The sequence below is a fragment of the Zophobas morio genome, unplaced genomic scaffold, assembly GCF_036711695.1.
Source record: "Zophobas morio isolate AGI-343-1 ecotype UQ-CSIRO unplaced genomic scaffold, CSIRO_AGI_Zmor_V1 ptg000012l, whole genome shotgun sequence".
Classification (NCBI taxonomy): Eukaryota; Metazoa; Arthropoda; class Insecta; order Coleoptera; family Tenebrionidae; genus Zophobas; species Zophobas morio.
The window spans coordinates 20,287,218-20,311,614 of record NW_026972117.1 but is presented as its reverse complement, the minus strand read 5'-3'; the positions used below and the strand labels follow the sequence as shown (position 1 = coordinate 20,311,614).

Genomic DNA, 24,397 nt, shown 5'->3' with positions numbered 1-24,397 from the left:
GCATCGAGAGTTTTCTGCGCCCGCAATCGAGACTTCCAGTAAGTCGCTCCAGACTTGCCTTTGTGGAACCGCATCGACACCGTCAGCAATGATGACTCACCCATCAACGCCGTACGCACGTCCAGAAAGTTCTCGACGGCCATAGGCGTCGTACCGGGGCGGCGTAGTTGTGTATTTCCTAACAATATATACAGATAAGTGTAAAGTTGATTCTTTTCCAATTTAGAATTTCTTGTAGATAGATATCGTTATAGATAACGTACACTTACATGATATCAACATACTTGTATATAAAATTTAGTTGTGAACTTGTGAAATAAATTTGAAGTGTTTAATATTTTAAAGCACGCTTATAAAATGGCCAAAAAAAGTTGTCTAGTAACACATGAAATCTATTTTTAAAATAACGATGAGACTGCTGTTTTTGACACTGCTTCACATTATTTTTAACTCATCGTTCTGCAGTGTCCAAGAATTTAAAATACAGAATACCAAATATGAATTGTTGAAAATCATTTTCGAAACGTATAAAGGTTAAAGAATAAAAAAATTCCACCACTTACGTTTATTTATGAAGATTTACGGACATAAATCTTCGTTGCGTGGCCAAATTTCGTGCGATAACTCAGAAACCTGGCACAGTCAGACCAAAAAAGCTAAGTATATTGAAAATGTGGGGCAACGAAATTCCGTTTTATCCCTATTCGATTTAATTTTGTGTTTTTTTTTTTGTGGATAAGTTAATTATCTATAACTCAACGTAGCGGTTTTAGGGTAACATTAATAATAAAAAACCCGCTATAAATTAAAGACGCGTGCGATGAGTGTGCTTCAAGTGAGTTTTTCGTTTGCAAAATTTTGGAATAATAACAGTACTCTATTCCCAAAATTTCGGGAAAATTTTTGACTCACCTTGTATAACTAATTTTAAAAATTGTGAGTGCACTAATAAACCACAAGTATAGAATCATAATATTTTGTATATTTCAGATGGGAAAAATTTTGTGATGACGTGATCAAATTTTTGGGAGGGGATAAATGGATAATTTTATTTACGATTTACCATACTTACCTTAAAACGTTTGCAAGATTTCAGAGCATTCGGTTTTGCAGTTAAATTGCAAAGTGTTGTCACAGAATTCTGATTTTTTTTTCCAAAAATCTGGTTGTCTTGAGTGAAAATTCAACACTAGTTCATAAATCACAATTGCAGGAGTATTTTATCAACTTTAAATAAAATTTACTACTGTAAATTTTTAAGATGATTCATCCTGTTGATGGAGGGGATAGTTGACCAAATTGTGGTTAGCGTTTTACAATCTACCATGATATTTCTAATATACGTACAAAATTTGATAACAATCGGTCTGATAGTTTTGGAGATTGTCTGACTAATAAGAGGAATCAACCCAGACGACAGACAGACAGACAGAAACGGGAGGCTAGTTTTTCGTAGTCTAGAGATACTGAAACGTCGAGAAAGCATGAAAGTGGCAAGTCGCCCGATGAAGTCGATTACTATACTTCTTTAGTTTACTGCTACTGTTTTACTTATTTTCAGTTCTACGAACAAATTCTATATTATAAAGAATTTTCTAATAAACAGTTTAACATTCTGGAGGTCAGTGTCAGTGTCTGCCATTTAATTCTGTGTAAAAAGTGACATTGACTACCAGAATTTTTGCTCGTGACGGTATTTACTTGTTTTATGCTTATTTTTCTTAAGTTTTCAGTGTAATTGTTAATATTACACTTTACGAGTCGAAAATGACATACTTGTCATTGCTGAAATATTTTTGGGAACATTTTCAAACGGGAAAACTCACTAGAAACACAGCCAAAGCTTTACGCTCGCCGTGTGATTTATCAGTGCGTTAACATTTTTGAAGCAATTGTTAATCGAGGATGTTTCCTGTCATGGTACTCCGCGCTAGACCAAACATAAACATATCAACAGAGTGCGTTCGAATCAAAGGCACTGGTGGAGTATGGGTGATTAAAGTGGGATACATTAATGACTTCAGAAAAACAAGCTCTACTAACATCTCCATTAAAAAAAAGGTTGGATGTAGTAGATAAGAACAAAAATATTTTAAAGTGTGTCAGAACACATTGCTAGAGTGTCAAAAAATATATAGGGTGACATCCTATTAAATTTTTATAAAATAATATTTCTTTAGATTTTTTTGTGCAATATTTTTTACGCGTCCATGACCCCTAGAGTACGAAACAATAAGTCTCCCGTTTCCATCTGTGTGTCCGCCTTCTCTCGCTGTGTGCCGTTTGTGTCGGAAAGTTTGTCGGATCATTCCCAGTAACAATTTGATGATGTCAGGTTAATATTTTGCTTAGTAAATACTATTTAAATTTTGTAGAATACCATACTTCTGTGCATGTAGGTTATGAATATGCCTTGTTTTTAATCACAATTATTGCACAGAAATGTTTTTGCAATATTTACCTCGTGTTTTAACCATTTGTTTGAATTTGTTTTCAGGTGCAAGGAAGTCTGTCTAAAAATAATTTTAGACTATTTTTCCCTTTATCTAACTGAATGCGAATTAATTTATTGCTTAAGTTTTTTCTTAATTATCGTTCTACCTTTTCAAGCCGCACAACTACTCAATTCAATCATAAACCAGCCTTTTTTTATAAGTTTGAAAGCACACAAGTTTTCTCGTCTCAAAGCTTTTCATCCCCAACTTTTCGTCTTTTTATGCTCATAACTTTTCTATTATTAACGTTATGTCGAAAAGTTTTTAATAAAAGGCTAAAAATAGTTCTTGTAAAAGTCAAAGAAAAAATCGCTATTTACCCAAAATGCACGACTTCATGTCTGGATCTGTATTGTACATTTTGTTTGCGTTAAAAAAACAGCCATCGTGGATATTGTCGTAGTAAAGAGGCTTCATGGTTATTAAAAATAAAGTGGTTAGTTTGAGAAACACATGGCATATGTTTTTTTTTTTTTTCATTAAAACCAAAACGTCAAGTGGTGGCATTTAATATTTTAATTGGTCTTTGAATAAATAGTTTTTTTTATACATATTGTATTGATCTACAGCGTGACCCTAAAACCTTGTTTTCTAGGACTATTAGTGGGTTAGTGCAAAGATTATAACTCTTAGGATGAAAAATCAAGACATTGTTTGAATAAATTTTTCGATGTTTTATGAGTTTGGAGATCGTTTTGAAAATCCGTAGTATGTAGATGGCACTAGTTTGAAATAACAAAAAGAGATAGACCATGTGCTTTGAAGAAAATGGTGAACACTTTCAACATTTACTGTGATATTTAACCACAATAAATTTGTTTATTTTATTGTAGGTTTTATTTTTTAATAACGTAAGTTATAACGGATTTAGGCAACTAGTTATATAGATTCGGGTGGTTTTGTCGTGCGGTTTTGGGCATTTAGTTAAATACACATGAAGTGATAGGCGTCACGCTTCCATGACCTACTCCGACCCGATAATCATTTATAGAAACCCTGTGTAATAAGACTCGGTGTTATTAGGGTACCCAGGAAACTTGGATGTATGGAATTGAATATACAATTATGCGAGAATTCAAGTGCATTTATTCAAACGAATGACATTTATTACAGATCTGATATGGTTTTGAAAGTTTTAGGTCTACCGCATATAAATGGATAAAAAGGAGCTCCTACACCACTACAATCATAATATTTTAGCAGATAATTTTTGAGATTCGAAGGAAAGTAGCTGTCGACAATTTATTTGTACTACTCAAAGAACGTAAACTAACTTATGTTTTTTCAGGTGCTCATCCTTTGACCCGTTACAACCCGCATACTTTTGCTACGCCTGCCCGAAAGTCTTCGAAACCAAGAGAAAATATCAACAACATCTCGGCAACCACAAAGAAAGAACATTTCACTGTGACTTATGTTCCAAATCTTTTCTAACAGTTAGCCATCTAACCATTCACGTGAATAGCGTCCACGAAAAACAACGCAGTTTTTCGTGCAATATTTGTGACTACAAAGCGACCATTAAAGACACTCTTCGCAAACACATAATTAGCCAACACACTCGCGATTTTCCTTTTAAGTGTGATTCTTGTAGCTTGGGGTTCTTCTCAGTCAAACGGTTAGAGATTCATCGTCAGCTGCGACACGAAGGTGTCAACCTTATTTGCGAATTTTGTTCGAAAATATTTAAAGACTTGTCGTACTTTAATAAACATGTTAAAAAACACGAACCGGTTCACGAGGCTTACGAGTGCCCGGAGTGCTCGAGAATATTCGACTACAAAAGCCAAGTGAAGTCACATATAAAGAAAGTTCACACTAAACCCGTTAGCAAAAAGACGCTAATCTGTGATGAATGTGGTAAATGTTTGAGTTCACCGGATGGCATGGTGAAGCACAAAAGGATACATTCGGGCGAAAAGTCGCACATTTGTGATCAGTGTGGGAAAGCTTTCGGTGAGAAGATGGCGTTAGTGACACATCTTCGTGTGCACACTAAAGAAAAACCGTTTAAGTGTAGTTATTGTGAGAAATCTTTTACCCAGAAAAGTAGTCTTAATATTCACTGTAGGCTTCATACGGGGGAAAAACCATACAAATGCGAAATTTGCACGAAGTGTTATGTTTCAAAGAGTGCACTTAAAAGTCACAGATGTAAAGGAGGTGCGTAAGTTGTTTCGAACAAGAGGTTAAGTATTTGTTAGTTTGAAATTCGAAAATAATAATCGATACAAACAACATCAGGAAAGCAGATTGGTTATGACAGGTGTATGTCAATAAAGATGTGTTTAAAAGTTTTTGCTCGTTGTGACAACATCTAATAAGTTTTTACATACATTGTAGGTATTTTTGAATGTGTAAAAAGTTGTATGAACTGAATAAAAACAGATGTCACAATTAGATATTATTATTTTTTGTTCAGGGAGTGTTTCCGTGTGATGCCGCGGTCGTCACATTGTTGATCTGGCTACATTTTTAAAGAGAGTACTGCGACTGTATTTAGGCAACAGTCGATTTCAGTCTTTTAATTTATGTGACTAACAAAGTTTGGCAAGTATTTTTTTAACATAGAGAGACAAACTAATGATTATCACATGGACGTTAATCTTTAAAACCTTAGGGAAGTATTCTCATTTTATAATTAATTTTTAGTGTAATAACTGAAATTTTCTAGGTATTTTAAGAAGAGAACTAATCAAAATTATCAAAACCGATACACTTGTATTAAATTGCGTTATTTTCAAGTTTCAATAAAATAAAGTGAGAGCTAATGCGAGGATCTGACAGAAGAAAGAAAACAAGGTTTGTATTTCTGGCAAAGAAAAATGCCCTTAATATTTTTTGATTGTATGTAGTATTTTTTTTTCCAGTACATACCTCCGACATTAATAAATTCATAATTATTTACTGTTCAGTTTGAAAGTTAAAAGCTTTCTCAGAGTAAAACGGAAGTTATGTAGATATAGTAGATGCAAATAATTGTACGTCCATTTGTGAAGTTAGTAGTGATATTATCGTCACTCCAAATGAGGTTTAGGTGCTTTGCAAAATTTTGAAATAACGTCATTATATTTTTGATGGGGATGAAGAAACCAATTTTAAATAACGTTTTACTGTATTATACAGGATGTCCTTAAAAAAATTTGCAATAATTTGTCCAATACAGTTTAGGATATGACTTATCTTTGTCTAATAAAACTTCCACCTTGCGACAGACAGGTATTGTAATAGGGTAGGTACATTCGGCGAATGGCTTCTTTCAAGTTTTCTCGACGTTCTATGACCCTAGAGTATGAAGAAATAGCTCTCCAATTTCCGTCTGTCTGGCTGTCGTCTGTGTCGAAATTTATTAGACAGATAATCTCCGGTACTACCGGACCGATACCATGTCTGTTAGGGGTTTTTCTACCACAAATTGTAAGACAAGACTAAGTATAAACCTCAACAAAATTGATATCAAATGGAAGCTGTCACCCTTAAAATGTTGCTTCGTATATTTTATAAAATAACATATTCCTGTACTTGTGGTTTATGAGTCCGTCTTGATTGTTTACCCTAGGCATCCAGATTTTTTGAAAACAAATCCAAACTGTATAAGATCATTGTATGTAGGTGAGTAGGTACCTGTGACAGCAAGGCATAGCAACCGTTGGGAACTGGGGAGTTGTTATTATTGTTCATTGCCAGCATGTGAGATTTTCTAATGGTAATCAATAAAATCAATACAGAAAGTAACTCAAGGAAGGTTTTTTTTAATACAAGTAATAAAAAATACTGAGGCTAAGGAAGGATAAAATTTTGTACCTTATTTATATTTTGCAACGCAAGTTTTAGACTTATTTAGCTGGTTACTTGCATATAATAATAATAATAATTAGATTCGTTTGGTTTTGAGCCTCATTATGTGGGACGATTCATAATACAATATTTTCTTCATATTGTTACAAAGTAGAACACCGATCTGTTGTTGAAGAAACAACACCAGCTCCTTTTCGACCGTTCACTGATCCTGTTTCTTCAGAAAACCAAGAAGAAGGTTTTTTTTAATAATGAAGGTAAGTAGATGTAATAACTAGTCGTACTCGTGGAGATACCCCTTGTCAAAAACACAATTAAAGGCAGTCTATTCAACACCATATGCATGTGAATATGATAAAATATCTACGCCTAAATTATACATATAAAGTACAATAATTACTATCATCCGAAGAATTAACACTAATAATATTAATTCAGTACGAATACAGTAATATCGGGGCCGCCTATATTTCTTAATACTAAAGTAATAATTATCATAATAATTATTCCTATTAAAATAACGACTCCTCGCTCAAAATAATATTCGGACCGTTTTGCTTCATTGTGGCTCAATTAATTCTCTGTTTTTCGGAAAATGCATGCCACCGCTGAGGCTTGTTATCTGAACGTTCTAATAACAGTTCAATAACATTTTTTTCCTTTGATTATTTATTTTAAATATATTGTAATAACCCAAACCTCCCGCCTTAAATTGACATGGCAAAAAAATTGAAAAGCGGCGAAAAATTTAAAAATTCAAAATTTGGCCTTGGCTGTGATCGTCTGACAAATCGAACCCTACGTTGTAGGTTTTTGAAAAATGGCGGAATGCGTTCAGATGCAAGGTTGGGAAAGTACCGCTAAATAAAACACAAAATTTATGCAGGACACAAAATTATTTATTTTGAACTTTGGATGAAATTTAAATGAAATCAAATTAAATGTTCTGAATTAATGCAAATATTCGAATATCACAAATTTAATAAACAAAAAACAAATCAAAATCTGAATTAAAGTAACTGGATGCAAATGCACACATTATTACAGACGTGTGGCAAAAAAATTAAAATTATGGCAGTCAATAAGAGAACAAAATTTTAATAAACAAACTATGCAGAGGCAGCCACGTCAGAGCGTTGTAAGAGTGTGGGGATCGACTACTTATGTCGGTTCAGTCTAGAGCACAACAACTATACTCATAGGGGGCGTTGTAGCACGAACGGAGTTTGGGGTTCCCGGTTGTGGCTGTTCTCCCCCACGAAGGTGATTCTATCTATCGCAAGCACTATCGCTCAGCACCCCAAGAGTGAGAGACGAGCAGGCCGGTACGGTCGCAAACTCGCAGTTGGGCCCCGGCTATGCCGACCGTCCCTAAACTCCTATTCTGAATCTGATAGCTCGAAAAGGAACTGCGCACTCCGCTTCCCCCAAGTGTTATTGTGTTATCTCCTCAATTACATTTAAAAGTTCAATTTCTATAACTCTGACATTAAACTACAACTGAACAAGTGTTAAAAGTACAAAAAGAGCAATAAACAACATTTAAAGAAAGAAATTTTTAAACAACAGAGTTCGTATTTGAAATTAAGATTGGACATCAGATAATTTATATGATGGAAACATTTATCAACAAAATATTTACATAAAAAAACTAGCAAAGATTTATAAAAACAAAGGATCTGGTGTGAAATAAGCTATTACGTGAGGTAGAAACTGCAGAACATGAAAGTTTACGGTCAATTTATATTATAGAACAAAGAAAATTACTGAAGCTAAAATTGTGAGATAGAGAAATATTGTATGAAGTGAAAATTGCAGAGCTAACAAATTTACATGAGATTAATATTTGCCACACTTTATCAACGATTCAAACAAAGAGTTTACATTATGTTCAACTATGCCACACTTTTACGACGATGCAAACGAAGAATTCATATGATGTTACATTATGCCGTGATCCAAGTGATTGTTTACTTACAACTGTTATTTGTTTTGACCGTTTATATCGTGCACTGTTTACCCCAAACAAAATACATGATAAATAAACACAAAAATATTCAGTAAGCGTTGCGAGGAATAAGCGTCTCGGTGATGTATTTTTTAACGTTGCGAGAAAATAGGTCTCAGTGGTGTAATTTTCCACGTTGCGAGGAAATGCCTCGGTGATGTAATTTTCCACGTTGCGAGGAAATGCCTCAGTGATGTAATCTTTAACGTCGCGACGAAATGCCTCGGTGATGTGATCTTAAACGTTGCGAGAAAATAGGTCTCGGTGATATGATGATGATACGATGATAACAACGAAGTCAACTGCCTAAGGAGAGAAATCTTTAATCCCCCCGTCAGTTCACGATATTATGAATTTTGTTAATTTAACTGCCGTTAATGAACTATTAGTAATCTTATGTGAAGAATTTAAGAACTGTCATAATGTAACACTTCAGTATTGGCATCCAGAAACGTTATTCGTAACTAGACAAACAAAATCAAACGAGTCCTGACTCCGTAAATTTCTTGAAATCTCCTAGCAAGTGTTTGTCTAAACAAATCTAATGTCTGTTAAATTGTGTTAGAACCAGTTAACGATTAAAATCATAACTTGATCGGTGAATTTACAAACAATAAGACACATTTACAGCACGTGCAAATTATTCAAATGTGATTTCGCGCGAAATTTTGATTCAAATTCGGTCACCACAATATTTTATATTAACCGGGTGTTATTTAGGCCACTGGTTTTTCCTTTATAGAGATTATTACTAAACGAAAATCGCAGAATCAAATTTTAAAATTTTTCAAAGAAGTCGGATTTCTTGGATTGTACTTCAGGAGCGAGGGAAGTTCTGTTGCAATAAACTTCGACCAGTTTTTTATTTCACACAACGTGCAGGAGATGCAAGAGAAAGCGTTTGACTTGGGGTAACTCCACGACTTACATTTTCTAATAATATTATAAACAATTTAATAAAATTAATATTTCCGTCAAGCTGTTAAACTCAAGTTGTTTATTTATTTATTGTTTTCACAGGCTAGACGATTGATATCTCCTCCAATGACAGAACATTTAACCTACAATCCCAATTCTTCTCTTTCACCTATATTGATTGCATCATCAGTTATTATTAACCAAACACAATCCACAATAGCGACGAAAATATGCAAAATTTTGTTTAGTAAATTATAATTATTTCACGATCCATATCTTGTCGCTTCAACCAAAAATCGGCAGTTTGATACAAAATATGTTCGTTAGGAGTCTAGAATCCTTTTCTGCAGTGGAATTACTTAAGGCTTCGTACAAAATTTCCAGAAAATTTGCATTCGCATTTCTCTGTTACTTTTACTTTTTGATGATGTAAAAGCACTGAAAAGTTCATTAGAAGAAACAGAATATGTCGCAATATCTAGGTACTACTGCTGTCAACTGAGATTTCCTGTTTTGTCTTTCCCTACTTTTCAGTTTTGTTTTTCTCTTCTTGGCATTTTGCTATTAATGATTGATGCAGCTAAGCAAACTTCACTCCTATTTATTCTTTTCGACCACTTAAATTTTAATTTTTGGATGTTTTAATGACTTTTCTTGAAGAAAAGTCGGCATTCCTTTTTCGCAATTGCGTCTTACAATTTAGTAGTAACTGTGGAATTTTCTGCTGTCTGACGTATTGTTTTAATAGTGTACTACATTCAGTTTTTTTTAGATCTACGGTCACAATACTTCGAAGTCTTCTTCAGTCTGAACCGAAAAATCTTCACAGATCTTCTGATAGCTTAACTCAACGGTAAGATGACACTAGGTTCGTTTTAGTTTACTGCTACTTTAACATTTTGCTTTATTAAAACAAAACCGTGTGTGCATGAGGAAAAAAACCTTACATAAATAATAATTTTTGGAGATGTTAATGTGGAGTAATTGCCTTAAAACTCAAGCTGGTTTTTGCTTTGAATTTAAAATTAATTCTAGCGCCGTTTTTCTAAGCACGTTGTACTTTTTAACATTGTTGCCAATTAGTATTACACAAGGTTTACATATACTTCCGGATAGATCCATTAAACGTATGCCTAACTTTGTTTTTACGTTGTCGTTTATGTCAAACGTAAAGCAACCTTAACTTACAATATCTGTCATAATTAATTGGATGAAAAGATCGGCTCTTGATAGAAACTTATCGACTTTAGTGGCACATTTTTTTCACAAATAATTTAATTTTTTCAGGAATTTTTACGTATTTGTTAGACATATATTTACAGAGAAAATCATTTTTGAAACAAGTTTAATACATTAATGGAATTTGGATGTATTGTTGGTTGCATAACAATATTCTAATGACAGTTTAATAAACGTTGAAATTTTCATAAAACAAAGCAGGTTATTATTAGTATTACCATAGAATACACTATAGAAGCGAGAGTTTCGACATTAACGACACCCAATCTAAGCGCTTTAGCCCTAATTTTATCAGAAAATACTTTGAGGCGAAATTTATGTCTAATACAAATTCAGAATGCGTTACGTAGAGCTGACTTATGTATGTTGTGCAAAATTTTAATTTGCCTCGATCCTTGCTTTATTTACTACTCGTCTGCTTTCGCTGACCTGCTTTTTTTTTAAACAAACAAAAACAATTTGATGGGAGATATTTTAAATTGTTCCACTATATCTTTTTAGATCCAATGCTTACCCATCTGACTATAAGGAAAGGCCCTACACCTGCACTGTGTGTTCCAAAACTTACGCAACCTGGAGACAATATTCAAGACACATGCTCTACCACAAAGGCAGACGTTTCCCATGTAATTTCTGCGACAAGATGTTTTTCTCGCGGTTCGTTCGAGATCTTCACATTGCCTCACGCCATGAAAACAAGCGCAATTTTCCTTGCAACTTGTGTGACTACAAAGGAAATAGTGCCCATCATCTTAAAGTACATTTTACATACATGCATGTAAAAGACTTTAGTCACAAGTGCGATACATGTGGAAAAGGATTTCGTACCAGATTTGCAGCACTTACGCACCAACAGTCCAAACACGAGGGTATACATTATATATGTGAAATTTGCAAGAGAATGTACAAGTGTGAATCGCACTACAAAACCCACATGAAAAGACATTCTACTGACGCCGGTGAAAATAAATTCGTTTGTGAACTTTGTTCCAGACGGTGTCATGACGAAAGGGACTTAAGACGACATGTGAAATGTCACGTAGACCCTGGAGAACCCAAAGTGTGCGATGTTTGTGGTAAATTTTACAAGTCACTGCAAGCCCATAGACGAACACATAATGGAGAGAAACATCACGTGTGTGATGTGTGCGGGAAGACTTTTGCAAGTAGATATAGCCTACGAATTCACATTCGCATTCATACTAATGAAAAACCGTACAGTTGTCAATTCTGTGGGAAGGCTTTTACACAGCGTAGCCCACTTACAATACATGAAAGGTTGCATACTGGCGAAAAACCGTATAAATGTGACATTTGTAATAAGGGATTTATTTCTAAAAGCGCATTAAAGAGCCACGTTTGTCAGGGTCCTCGTGATTAGTGTAGCCATAGTTGATAGTTGTTGTTACTATTATCCAGTAGTTAGTACCTCTGTGGAAAACTTTTTACGGACTTGTCTTTAATAAAAATCTTACACCTTTATATGTTGCTTAATTCAAAAGTGCTATAGACAGCTTTGCAAAAAGAATTGTGCCTGCTGTTTTAGCTGAAGATAAATATTAATTGATTGTCTTAGGGAGGTAGAAAAATACCAACTATATGTTGTAACATATTGTGAATTTAATTTTGTAATAAATTACTCCCCTATATTTTTTGGGTTAGAAGAAACAGAACTCTGCATTTCTGTGGTAGTGTTTTAACTCTTCATATTTTGCAGATCATCGACCGAAATGAAGTTCAGGTATAGTAACAGCAATCAAACTGGAGAAATTACATTTGTGGCCGTTGATGGTGGATTATCAGACACGGAAGAACAATCGTCTTATGTATTAGCACCGAAAGCACAATCGAAACCTCAGACTCAGAAGTTACCTTCAGTAAAATCAGTATCGAGTTTAAAAGCTTCACCGTTGTTCCTTCAAACAATACAAGTTGTACCATCTCCAAAAATTTCAACAATACCACTACAGGTACAACTACCGCAAGCTACAAAGTTTTTCACATCTCCACAAACACGGCCGCTGGTGCATGTACCAACGTTAGTAAATGCTTCAACGTCATCATTAGCAGCACCGCTACAATCACAACTAGTACAAGGGTTAAACGTAGCACACTTTCAACCAAAATCAACACAATTTTCAAAATTTAGATCGTTAGCAGAAAAACCAAAAGTCTCAATGGCACCATCACAGGTTTCAAAGTTGCTGCAATTCAAAGCCCATCCACTGTCGCAAATGCAAGCAGCACCACTACAAAAAGAACAACCGTCACCAGCGACCTCTCATCTCCCTCAAGGGGCACGAGTGTCATGGGTACCCTTATCAAGCCCACTTAATTCTGAAAATGCGAAGAAAAAATACATTCTCGTATATCGTACGCGAGAAAGTTCTGCTACAATTGATACTACGTTGACCAACGGTGGTACTTACCGGAAACTACCTTCTCCAAAAATAGACGTGAATTATACGACAGATGATTCTTCAGATGTGATTTTACCACAAATAACATCTGTAATAAAAAAGAGCTTTTTAAAAGTCGTCAAATGTAGAACTTGTTCACAGCAGTTTCCATCGAAGATTGGTTTTCAAATTCACAAGAGTCTATTTCACAGAAATAACATTATATCGTCGCTATGTGAAGTTTGCGGTAAACTTTTCCAAAACAAATTCAGTATGGCTTCTTTAAAATCTCACCTACAAACACAACACGGTGGTCCTTTGAAACCTGTTTCCATGAACTGCAATCTTTGCAGTAAGCATTTCACGTCGAGGGGGGGTTTACGAAGACATGTTGAGGTTTTTCATAAGGGTGTTCTACGTCTGTGTGAGATTTGCGGTAAAAAATTTACGTCGCTATCTAGTTTGAAGAGTCATGAACGAAACCATAGAGGGGAGAAACCGTTTCCTTGTAAATATTGTAAGAAACCGTTTGTAGATAAGAAGCTTTTAATAGTGCACGAACGAGTTCATACTAAAGAAAAGCCGTATGTGTGTCAACTGTGTTCAAATAGCTATTCACAGATAACTTCTTTAAAGGTTCATGTTAGTACCGCACATGGTAAGGAAAGACCGTTTGCGTGTCTAGTTTGCTCAAAAAGGTTTGTTATTAAGTCTTTACTTAATTCGCATATGAAGATTCATGCTAATAAATCTGTGTAATTGTTTATTTGTATAAATAATAAAAACTTTTTGACATGTTTGTTGTTTTACTGTTGTTTTGAAAAATAGGCTGTTTTACCTACCTCAGATGACACTTGTGATAACCCAAACCTTCCGCCAAAAATTGTCATGTGAACAAAATTTGAAAAGTGGCCATGAACGATGATCATCTAGTGTGGGGTTTGAAATGGCGGAATGTGTTCCGATACAAATTGACGCAATCCGGAGCGGGAAGAGTGTAGGAAGTCAAAGTCAGCACTGATGGGAAACATCTTTTATTTAAATCGGACAAAGTATTTAGAATGCTAAATGAAGTTAATATATACCACAGCAACAAGCAAATTGCCGAAAAGGTGCTTCCTCCTTTCACAGAAGGGAAAATCTATGAATAGTTCTAGCGGTCCTAGGTTCCTAGCTGCAAAACCCCTGTATCTTTTAATCCAATCAAATCAAGGTTACAAATCCAAATACAAATATTTCAAATACTGTGAGTGACATACAAAAATTAAGTGAGCAAAATCTTAGTTAAGATAAATAGATGGCGATGCCCCGACTATTAAAATGTCGTGGTGGCAAATTTTGTTATTGACAACCGACAAAAAAAAAAATGTAAACCCAGCAATTTAAAAAGTCTCTTTGCACGAACCACAACTACCTATAACCATGCCGCGGTGCCCTCACAAGCTCCCACTGTGTTCGCTGGTACCTGAAGCGGCTGCTTTATGTTTAATTCCGTAACTATACTCCATCCCTCGCCTGAGAAACAGAGTTTGCTCTCCCCCCAGTAGAGTTTCCTTTATCAGCAGGCCATCTTTCAGAAGTGCCCACGTCAGTGGAGTCCGGTATTGCATGCAGTGATGTGTTAGTTTAACAATTCTGCTAAATTTGAGGGATTAATAGAGCTTCATAAGGTTAAAAGTCTTTAATACATTTTTTTTTCGTATTTGCAGTATGCGGCAGTAACTCGTACCGTAATTCGACCAATTTTACTGTGAAAATTGTAGACGTGTGAGGTGGTACATTATCATGATGAAACAGGACTTTACAAGACAGTAAGTCTACATAACACTACCCCGTCATTGTCCTGCCCTTTTCTAAATATTCTGTGAAAATGATACCTTACGAATTCTATAAAAGAGTGGCCATAAGTTTTCAGATCGAAGGAATCGTTTTCGCCTTCTTTGGAACAAGCTCTCCTGGTAAAGTCCGTTGTTTTGACTGTTCCTTCGTTTCTGAAGTGTAATGGTGGATTCAAGTTTTATCAACAGTCACTGATTTTGGCAAATGAGATAGCCTCTAAGAAAAGAGAAGGCGGGTGGGCGGGGCTAGTACCTGCTAAGATAAGAGTGATTTTGGCAAATAATATAGCCTGTAAGAAAAGAGAAGGTGGGTGGGTGGGGCTAGTAGTTGCTAAAATAAGACCGGTTTTGGCAAATGACATACCTTCTAAGAAAAGGGAGGGTGGGTGGGCAGAGATAGTAGGTCCCAAGATAAGACTGATTTTGGCAAATGAGATACCCTCTAAGAAAAGAGAGGGCGGGTGGGCGGGGCTAGTAGTTGCTAAAATAAGACCGATTTTGGCAAATGACACAAAATAAAGAGTAAAGTATGTATCATTTGGCAAAATCAGTCTTATGTTGGCAAGTATTGGTAGAAAAAACTGTTATATCTATAGAAACATAGATAATGCAGTGTCCCTATTGGTGATTGTGTACGTTAACGTAAAATACGTTGTACGGAACGTAATTTCGCTAATTGCCTAAAATAATAATTGTCAACGTAAACGCGCGGCCTTGAGGTTTGCTGCAACTCAAGACACGCACATCTATGACGCCAGGACTCCCCGATGTCTGCGCCCTACTTATGAGATATAACAAAAAAAAATAATAAAAACAAAACAAGTTTTTCCACGACCATGAGTAGAAGTTGGTTTCTATGGTCGCAAAATCATGTCAGAATTATCCATTCACGATCTTTATATAGCAAAGTAAGCTTTGATATTTTTTCTTTAAGTTGGATAAACTGATTGGATGATTTAGTTTTTTGTTTGTCAGTAGTCTGATTGACATTTGCTTTGAGCTGGATTGCCACTTTTCTACTTCATTCATTAGATCAGAATTATTAGACACAATTTGTTAATCAAGCAAACAAATGTTTTAATTTTGTCAACATAGATAATTTGTCATTGTGACAGATTCACAGATCATTGTGACATTATTTAAAAAGAAAATGCCTAAAATAGTTTTACCGCAACAAAAAATAGCAATAAAAAGATGTTTTTTCACTAGCAGCCATGAAGCATGCAAATGTCGACTCATTTAGAGGTAGCAAATTCAACTTTTGCGACCACGGGTTCAAAAAGAAGATTGAGATTATGTACGCAATACTTAATGTGATTATTTCTTAAAAAATGAATAAATGTGTGCTACTAACATTACTTGAGTATCCGCATGGTAGTTGGTAGACGGTAGAAGATAAAATGATTAATTCAGCGACGTGTAAACGGTTTTCTTTGTGTTGAAGATTTAAATTAAGTTTGATTAGAAATCAAAACAAAATCATGTTGCGTCAAAAAATTGAACGTTTATTTTTTCAATTTATTGTCTTATGGTTTCTACTAGTGAAAAAAATAGTATATTAACCACGGTTGTAAAGCCACTTCTAGACCTCGCGCTTCAGAGCCCTCGACGCTGTGCGTCTCGGGTTCCAATTTGCGCTCGGTCTAGAATACTTGGCTTTGCAACCTTGGCTAATAATATACTATTTTTACAATTTCGAAAACACAGGCCCCATTTTTCTTTGAAGAAGTAACTATGAGGGTCTCGAACATATTTTCTGTAATGTAAAAATACGCTGCAAAATATTTTTTAATTTTTTTTCTCATAGGTGGGAACATCAACTGTGGCGAAAATTTTGTCAACAGGGGATCAAAATTTAAAAACATCACTATCTGGCAGGCGAAAACCAACCGATTTATTAATTTATATGTTACGACAAATTTGGCAACTTAATGAAAAAAACGAATATTTCACTGTAGATACTCTTTTGGCATATTCTAGGGAACAGTTGGAATTTAAAGGGGGGCGAACCACATTATACAAAATTCTTAAGTCAATGAGTTATAAACACAGAGAAGTAAATGGTCGCAAAATTCTATGTGAATAAAAAAATGTCGTTGCAGCCAAAATGACTTTTTTCAGAACATATTTACAGCTTCTAAATTCTTGTGAAAATTTGACTTTCGTGTATTTGGATGAAACATGGATCTGTCAAAATGGTTCGTCTATTCGTCGCTGGGTGCACGATAGTGATCTTAAAAGCAATCCCACCAAAATTAAAAGTGAAGGATCAAGGTTTGCTATTCTCCACGCGGGTTGTTCAACGGGGTTCTTGGATGGTTGTAACAATTTTTTAAATTCAAAAAATAACGATAGAGACTATCATAAAACGATGGCCGGGACAATTTTTCAAAATTGGGTGGTTAATCGGCTCATTCCTGCTTTAGCAAAGTTGAACCAAAAATGTGTGGTGGTTTTAGACAATGCACCGTATCATTCGGTTCAGTTGGATAAACCACCCACTTTTTCTAGTAAAAAATGTGAAATGCAGGAATGGCTCTTTAAACATAGTGTTGAATTTGACAAAAAAATTTTGAAAAAACAGTTGTGGGATTTAATTAAACCCTTCAGGAACAATAGAAAAAAAAGATATTTGGTAGACGAGACATTAAAAGAAAGTGTCTATGAAGCTCTTAGATTACCTCCGCATTGTCAATATAATCCAATTGAAGTGGCGTGGGGATTTTGTAAGAACTATTACAACAAGCATATAAATTCTCAACCTTCATTAAAAAATAGGGTGGAGAGTGTATGGCTTGAGGCGCTTTCTAAATGTACTCCAAGCATGTGGCAACATTTTTGTAAACATTCTGAAAAACTTATTTTGGCAGATTGGGAAAAAATATGGGAAATCTTTCGTACGAATCTTTACCTCCTTTCATTATTTCGCTAGATGAATCTGATTCAGAATCTGAATTTGCAAATGACGGTGATGATACAGATTTTCATAGCGAAATAATGGAAATGGAGTGAATTGTAGCTTGTGGGGGGTGATATTTTTACGCATCTTTCGTTCTAAATTTACCAAGGTAGTGTGTGAAAAACTACCTGACGTACAACAAAATAAGTATAATTTTAGTTAGATCATCCACGTTGTTACTTTGCACCAAATTTTAAGCATTTTAATTTTTTTTTTGTAACTGTTCATGAACTTGGAGAAGGTGTATAGTAACGTTCTTATTAATAAGCGTTTGGAAGTACTTAGTAAAAGCAAATAAAGAGCACTTACATAAGCATTAGTAATAGCTATATAGATAAATCATTCAATTTAAGGCCGGAAAAATGTTTCAGAAGAGCTAAACCCATCAAAGCAATAGAGCAAGGTTGTTGTCTTTTACAAACCCTTTTAGTAATCTTAGAAAAGTGAAAAAAGAATTTGGAAGATATGGAAACAGGCTGTTCACAAAGGTCGAAATTTCCATTTCTAAGAAGAGTGGGCGGGCAGAACGAACTGATGATTGAGAATTAAAGATGAGATGCTAAATGTGGCATGCGACAATAGTCGTATGTAGAACCCCCATTCATATAAAAACAATGTTTAAGTGAAATTTAAGTGTTTGTTCCTTACATATGAAATAAACACTTACAAAAAGCCGAATAACTGTTTCAAATAGCGTAAAATTTTATACTTTCTAAGAAATGGATACCGTTAACTTGGTCATTGCTACTGAAAACTGAAAGTATCGGCAACAATGTTTATATTTCTGGCTTTTTTTTTAAGCTTTAACTTAATAAAACATAACCTAACGAAAAAAGTTCAGGGAATTTTTATTCTTCTGCATCGAATACCTACAAACTCACGAGATTTTCATAGCCCACCCTACTATATAAAAATCGTGAACGGATAATACATTTCATCCATAGAGAAAAAAACTCTCTAGGGAGTTTTATTTTTCAGGCAAGAGAAAACATTAACCACCAACTTTAATTCAATTTTTATTAACGTTAATATTAAAAGTAACATGTTTCACAGTGACATTGATGATACACTCGATGAAGCATTTAAATTTCCATCAGAAGAAACTATTCCTTGTAAAACATTGTTGGCAATATTTGTCGAGCAGTACGTTTTCTGAGTAGGTTTTCGCTTTCTTTTTTCTGCACCATTCACTGAAGCGGTTGTACGCTTTGTCGTACAAATCTCGCGATTTCTGAGGCTCTTTCATATCACAAAAACACTTGCTTGAACCGAAACTTGAACTAATTTCTTGAAACAATCACTTTTTTGATAGTAAACAAATTTTGGTTGTCATGGTATGCATTGAATATTTCCAAAACTCCCTAATAAATTTGTGAATGTTAAGCCCTTATTCCGTACAACTTTTAGCTGAATGAAATCTATCGTTTTGGTTCTTGGTTGTGAAAAAAATAGTATATAAACCACGGCAACGAAATGCATTTCGCCCTCAGCGCTTTGTCGCCCTTTGGCGTCAAATTTGCACTTCTGACGAAATCGAACATTTCGACCATTCATTTTTTTTTCGGCCGCTCATATTTTTATTTAATTTAAAAACACTACCAACGCACTTTCCTTAAACCATACACATATCAACAGAAAAATCATAAAGAGCTTGTTTCCGATAGGTGTCCCTATTTAAATAATCTTGTGTTCCTCTGGATGGTCTGCGAACGCTGCTTCGAGATTTTTCTGGAGCCCGGTGTCGAGACTTCCGGCAACCCGCTCCAGGTTTTTCTTTATACGAACGCCGCCCGGCCGCCGTCATCGGTGATAGGTCACCCATCATAGCCGTACATACTAGAAAGCCCTCGACAAAAACCCTTAGACCTCGAACCAGGGCGGCGTATAGGTTTATTAGGTGAAGTGTACACGCCAAATGCAGGAAGTAACCTCTATTTAAGCTTGGGATGGTAGGTGTCATCAATTTGCTTCGAGTAAGCTTCATTATTCGTTGTCAATGACAAGAGTAATGAAGGAGTCAAAGTCTTTATCTCTTGAGCTGATATATGAAATGTGGAGAACATTAATTTCAGTTAAAACCTTGAGAAAATTTGGATAATCCTTCTGACAGGTCCGCATCTTCGGAAAATTTTACAAGGATCTCTTATCACACAATAGATAATGTTATAAAGGTCTAAAACAGGTTTATTCAGATAATTTATCTGACGGTAGACTGGAATTTATAATTATTGCCGTTTGGGCTAGTATAGTTCTGGCAAATAGAAATAGCAACTTTTAAGGCCACAATAAAATTACCATATAATTAAGTAAGAACTTCTGTCGAATAATATTTATTAGGTACCTATTCTTCTACTTATGAATAAACATCTGCATAAGAAAGAAATGAAGATGAATCAAGCGAAGCGGCATTGAAAATAGGGCCGGTCTAGGTAAATGTTGTAATAAAAGGTGAGCTCGAAATACATTACAAATTTATTCATAACAATTACTTGAATATATATTTCAGAATAATTTTTGCAGTAGCAATATGAAGAGATTGCCCATGGCAAGTGTTACACATTGGAAAAAACGTCATCATTGTCAAATCTATACCAAAGCTTTTTCTTATTACCATGTATGATTGCATGTTGTGATGCATTTTCCCTGAGATTATAGCTAGCTAGATTTATTGTGCCTTTTAGTAAAATACTGTAGTCGGCTTGTCAAAAAGTTGGTAGATGGTATGATAATACATAAGACTGTAAGTAAAATAGTTATTACACAAGGATTACCGTAACCGCTAAATTTAGACTTGTTCATACTCACATCAGTAGGAGATGGCAGGTTATTATACGGTGGGGAAATTACTTATGGAATAAACTCAGTAATTGCAAAACTAATGATAATTGTCAAAAATGCCGAAATAGATCAATTTTTATTTATAATTATGCGATTTTTAGATTTATTTATACTTTTGAATGTAGTCCAAAAATAAAAGATATACAAGCTGTTTGATTAAACAAAAAGCTTGAGTGCATTTTCCACTGAGTCTGAAGTGAAAAAAATAGAAAATGTCATACGTAAAGTTCTTCATTGACCATATGCCTACAAAATTTCAAAAATAGCTGTTTCAGTGTCCAATTCCGGCACTTTTTGGGGCACCTGGTTATATACATGTGTATATTTCTTTTCTTTTAAAATTTGTACAATACATCCAATTTTACTGTTGTCTTTCTAACATTAGAAGAAAGTAATAAAGGGTAGGTTTTTCCTTTCGTATTACATAGAGCGCAAGAGGAACTATAAATTCGATCTTTGGGCTTCAATACACGGTTTGAAATTACCATCTGAACCGCATTTTTATATGTGAAGAAACTTTCATGTTTATTAAACAACTGGTATCTAACTTCACCATATTTTTTCTTTCAGATTATTTTTTTTTGAAGACCGGATGAATCAGCCCCCGTTTTTTTGTAAAATATGCCAACAACCCTTCAAAAACCGAAGACGCTTACGATGGCACGTAGTCACACACGGAGAAAAGCAGCATTGCTGCAGTTTATGCAACAAATCCTATTTTCATTTATCTGATCTGAAGAGACATCTTACCAGCCACAACCAAGACGAGAAGATCAACTGCCCCTTATGCGAAAGCGCATTTAGCTCGAAAACATATCTCCGTAACCACATTATTTACATTCACAACAGAAAATTCCCCTACAATTGTGATACATGCGAACAAGGGTACACCTCCAAAGAGAGACTGGAACTTCATCGCAGGACCGAACATGAAGGATTCCGCTTCGTCTGCGACGTGTGCGGGAAGATTTTCAAAGACCAGCGCCAGTTTAACATTCACACGAGGAAACACAATCCCGATCACGTGGAAACTGTGCACAAATGCGAAAAGTGTTTCAAGTTTTTCCACACGTTGGTTGCGTATAAACAGCATTTGAAGAGGCATGAGGGTGGTACTTGGATTTGCGAAGTTTGTGGGAAAACTTTAACTTCTAAAAGTGGTTTGGTTGTTCATAGGCGATTGCATTCCGGAGAAAAACAACATATTTGCCATGTGTGTGGAAAAGCTTTCGCTAAAAGAGAAGCGTTGATCGTGCATATTCGGGTCCATACTAAAGAAAAACCGCATCAGTGTAGCGTATGTGACAAAAGTTTTTCACAAAGAACTACTTTGGTTATCCATATGCGTCGTCATTCTGGAGAGAAGCCGTACAAATGTGATGTTTGTGGTAAAGGATTTGTTATCAAGTCTGGTTTAAATAAACACTCTTGCAAAATTAAGTCATGACTCCGAAAAAAGGAAACATTAGACTTGAATGTACCATTGGGTTTATGATTGTGTGCAATTTTGGTTTCGCTTTTCCATGTAATTTATGTTGATAAGAAAGTTTTACTCCATTGATAACTGGTCTGTTGATGTACTTTATAGCTTCTCAGTGTTCTATGTATTCTGATTCCTAAATAGAATAAAATTAAAAATGTCTGTATACATCGAAACGTGACGGAGTCTCCAAGTCAGTGCTGTGGTTGTTGTTTCGTTGGATATTGAAGAGATAGCGCTGAACAATAATTAGGTAAATGGTTATGTCAAAATTAAAAATTAATGTAATTATGATCATACAAGTTTTGGTTATATTTCGCATGAACGTTGAAAGTTGTGTTATATTTTAGGTTGTACCTAATAAATTCAGTTTTTCTTGAATTTGCAGTTTTGTCATTTATGTTTATGTATTTCTTATGATTGTGTTTGTTTAAAATGTATGAAATAGTCAAGACTTGAACGAGAAAAACAGGGCTATTGGAATGACCTACTTGAGCAGTTACTTAAAGTTTTTAAAATAATTTGCATGAAAATTACTGAGTTTTGCCAAGAATAACCCCATTAAAAAACAAAAGAAATTTCTTAGCAATACCATGATAATTTTCTTGATGCCGAAATTTTTGTGAAACGTAGATGGAAGGATGGCGAGCGAAACAAACGAAACACATTTTACAACTGAAGAATTTTACGGTCTTTTTATAGACATTTCTCAAAAATGTAAATTATACGTTCTAAAACTAGGACAGTATACTTACAGTTCGGTGTAATAAAAAATACGAAATATACAATTTCAATAACCAATTGTATAAAATCTGACTGTGAATAGGTATTTAACATAGAATGCAGCTTTCCATGGAACTAAACACAAATCTAGGCCGTGTGTTCTTATTTTACCATTACTTTTGTTACTAAATTATTCCCTCTTTTAAAAATACCGTCTGAAACTCCAAGTATGATAAAACATGTTCTGGGTACCTGTGTACAATTTTAAAACCTTTTAATTCCTCATTATTTACTTTGAAAAACCGAATTACGTAGAACAAAAGTAATTAATTAAATTCCCTTACATCAGAAAAGTTAGTACAAATACGATGAAATTTATTCCATATCGTAGAATTCTTACAATTTTGGCAAGGTGTTGTAAAACGATATATTCTTGTTTCTGTCTTCGTCTGACACAGTATGTCGGGGGAAAACAGAAACATACCAGATGTCGTTATTAGTTATTAGTTATACAGCACCTTGCGAAAACTAAAGGAAATCTAGTGTTTGTTAGAAATTCAAGTATTCAAACCAAAGAATCTGTAACTCAAAATAAACAATATTTACTTACGTTACCTCCTCCGTCCACTAGACCATTTTTGCAGTCAAACTTCAAGAGAATTTCAACTTTATAGTTATTATATAGTATACCCCGAGAAATTAGTTTCTATTCTAAATTCTAAATTAGGAAAATGTTGCCAGTTTATTGTGATATTAATTAAAACCAAATAACCTTTTAGTTGCTGAAAAACACGAAATAAAACACGAATGGTTGTACTGTAACCTCATTTGACATACACCTGTTAAAACTCTGGCTATTGTAAGCTTTGTGAATCCGAACCGCAAGATTATTACTGTCCATTGTTGGCATAATGTAGCTGTGAACTGAGTTAAGTAGTACAATAGTCAGTTTGACTTATAAGGGTGGTTTGGCGTAAGCCGCTTAGATCATAAAAGTTTTAAAAGGGGTATGTCAAATGAGGTTACTTTAGACAGAAGATTTCGAAGCATTCGGTTTTGCAGTTCTTGATTAAATCAATAAAGTAAATTCACGGATTCATTAATTTTTTTGTGTCACTCTGTATAAACCAATCCAAAAAAATATGAATAGAATGACAAATCCCAGGTACAAATTTTAGACATTTTAGGTAGGATTTATTTCTGCAAAATTTGGAGCTGACGGTAATCAATTTTTGGAGGGTAAGCAAATATATTTTGATTAAAAATTTATCATGCTTATCATAACTTTAAAATATCTGCAAGATTTGAAAGCATTCGGTTTTGCGAATTCAAAACTAAAATGCAAAATGTTCTTTCATAATTTTGATTTTTTTCCCCCAAAAATCTGGACGTTTCGGGTAAAAACTGAACACGACGTCATAAATTGCATGTGTAGGACTATGTTATTTAATACAATTTAAAACACATTTGCTATGTGCAATTTTGGAAGGGACGTCATCACATTCTGGTTAACGTTTTACCATCTACATTGACAACACTTGACCCAGTACTTTAGGTTATTATCTGTCTAATAAAAATCCGGGACGGCAGACAGACGAACAGACAGACAGACGGAAACGGGAGACCTATTTGTTCCTACTCTAGGGGTCATGAAAGGTCGAGTAAACGTAAAATTATAGAGTCGCTTACGCTCGTGAACAAA

At 34.7% G+C, this 24,397-nt stretch overlaps 1 protein-coding gene across 1 annotated transcript; it reads left to right on the top strand.

The window, feature by feature from the left end:
• The first annotated feature begins 14,279 nt into the window (after positions 1 to 14,279).
• On the top strand, positions 14,280 to 21,939 carry LOC135128211 (zinc finger protein 239-like). The gene is made up of 4 exons (XM_064055106.1): positions 14,280 to 14,350; positions 14,405 to 14,458; positions 14,621 to 14,668; positions 21,063 to 21,939. Exons 1-4 carry the CDS (start codon positions 14,280 to 14,282, stop codon positions 21,937 to 21,939), a joined length of 1,050 nt encoding a protein of 349 aa, XP_063911176.1.
• The last annotated feature ends 2,458 nt before the right edge of the window (positions 21,940 to 24,397 follow it).

Bases quoted from the DNA above. Each gene is read 5' to 3' on its own strand.
- LOC135128211 (XM_064055106.1), top strand. From the start codon at position 14,280: ATGCCGCGGTGCCCTCACAAGCTCCCACTGTGTTCGCTGGTACCTGAA. The intron at 14,351-14,404 runs GTAACTATACTC...TCCCCCCAGTAG, and splicing joins GCTGCTTTATGTTTAATTCC to AGTTTCCTTTATCAGCAGGC. The intron at 14,669-21,062 runs GTAAGTCTACAT...TTTTTCTTTCAG, and splicing joins AAACAGGACTTTACAAGACA to ATTATTTTTTTTTGAAGACC.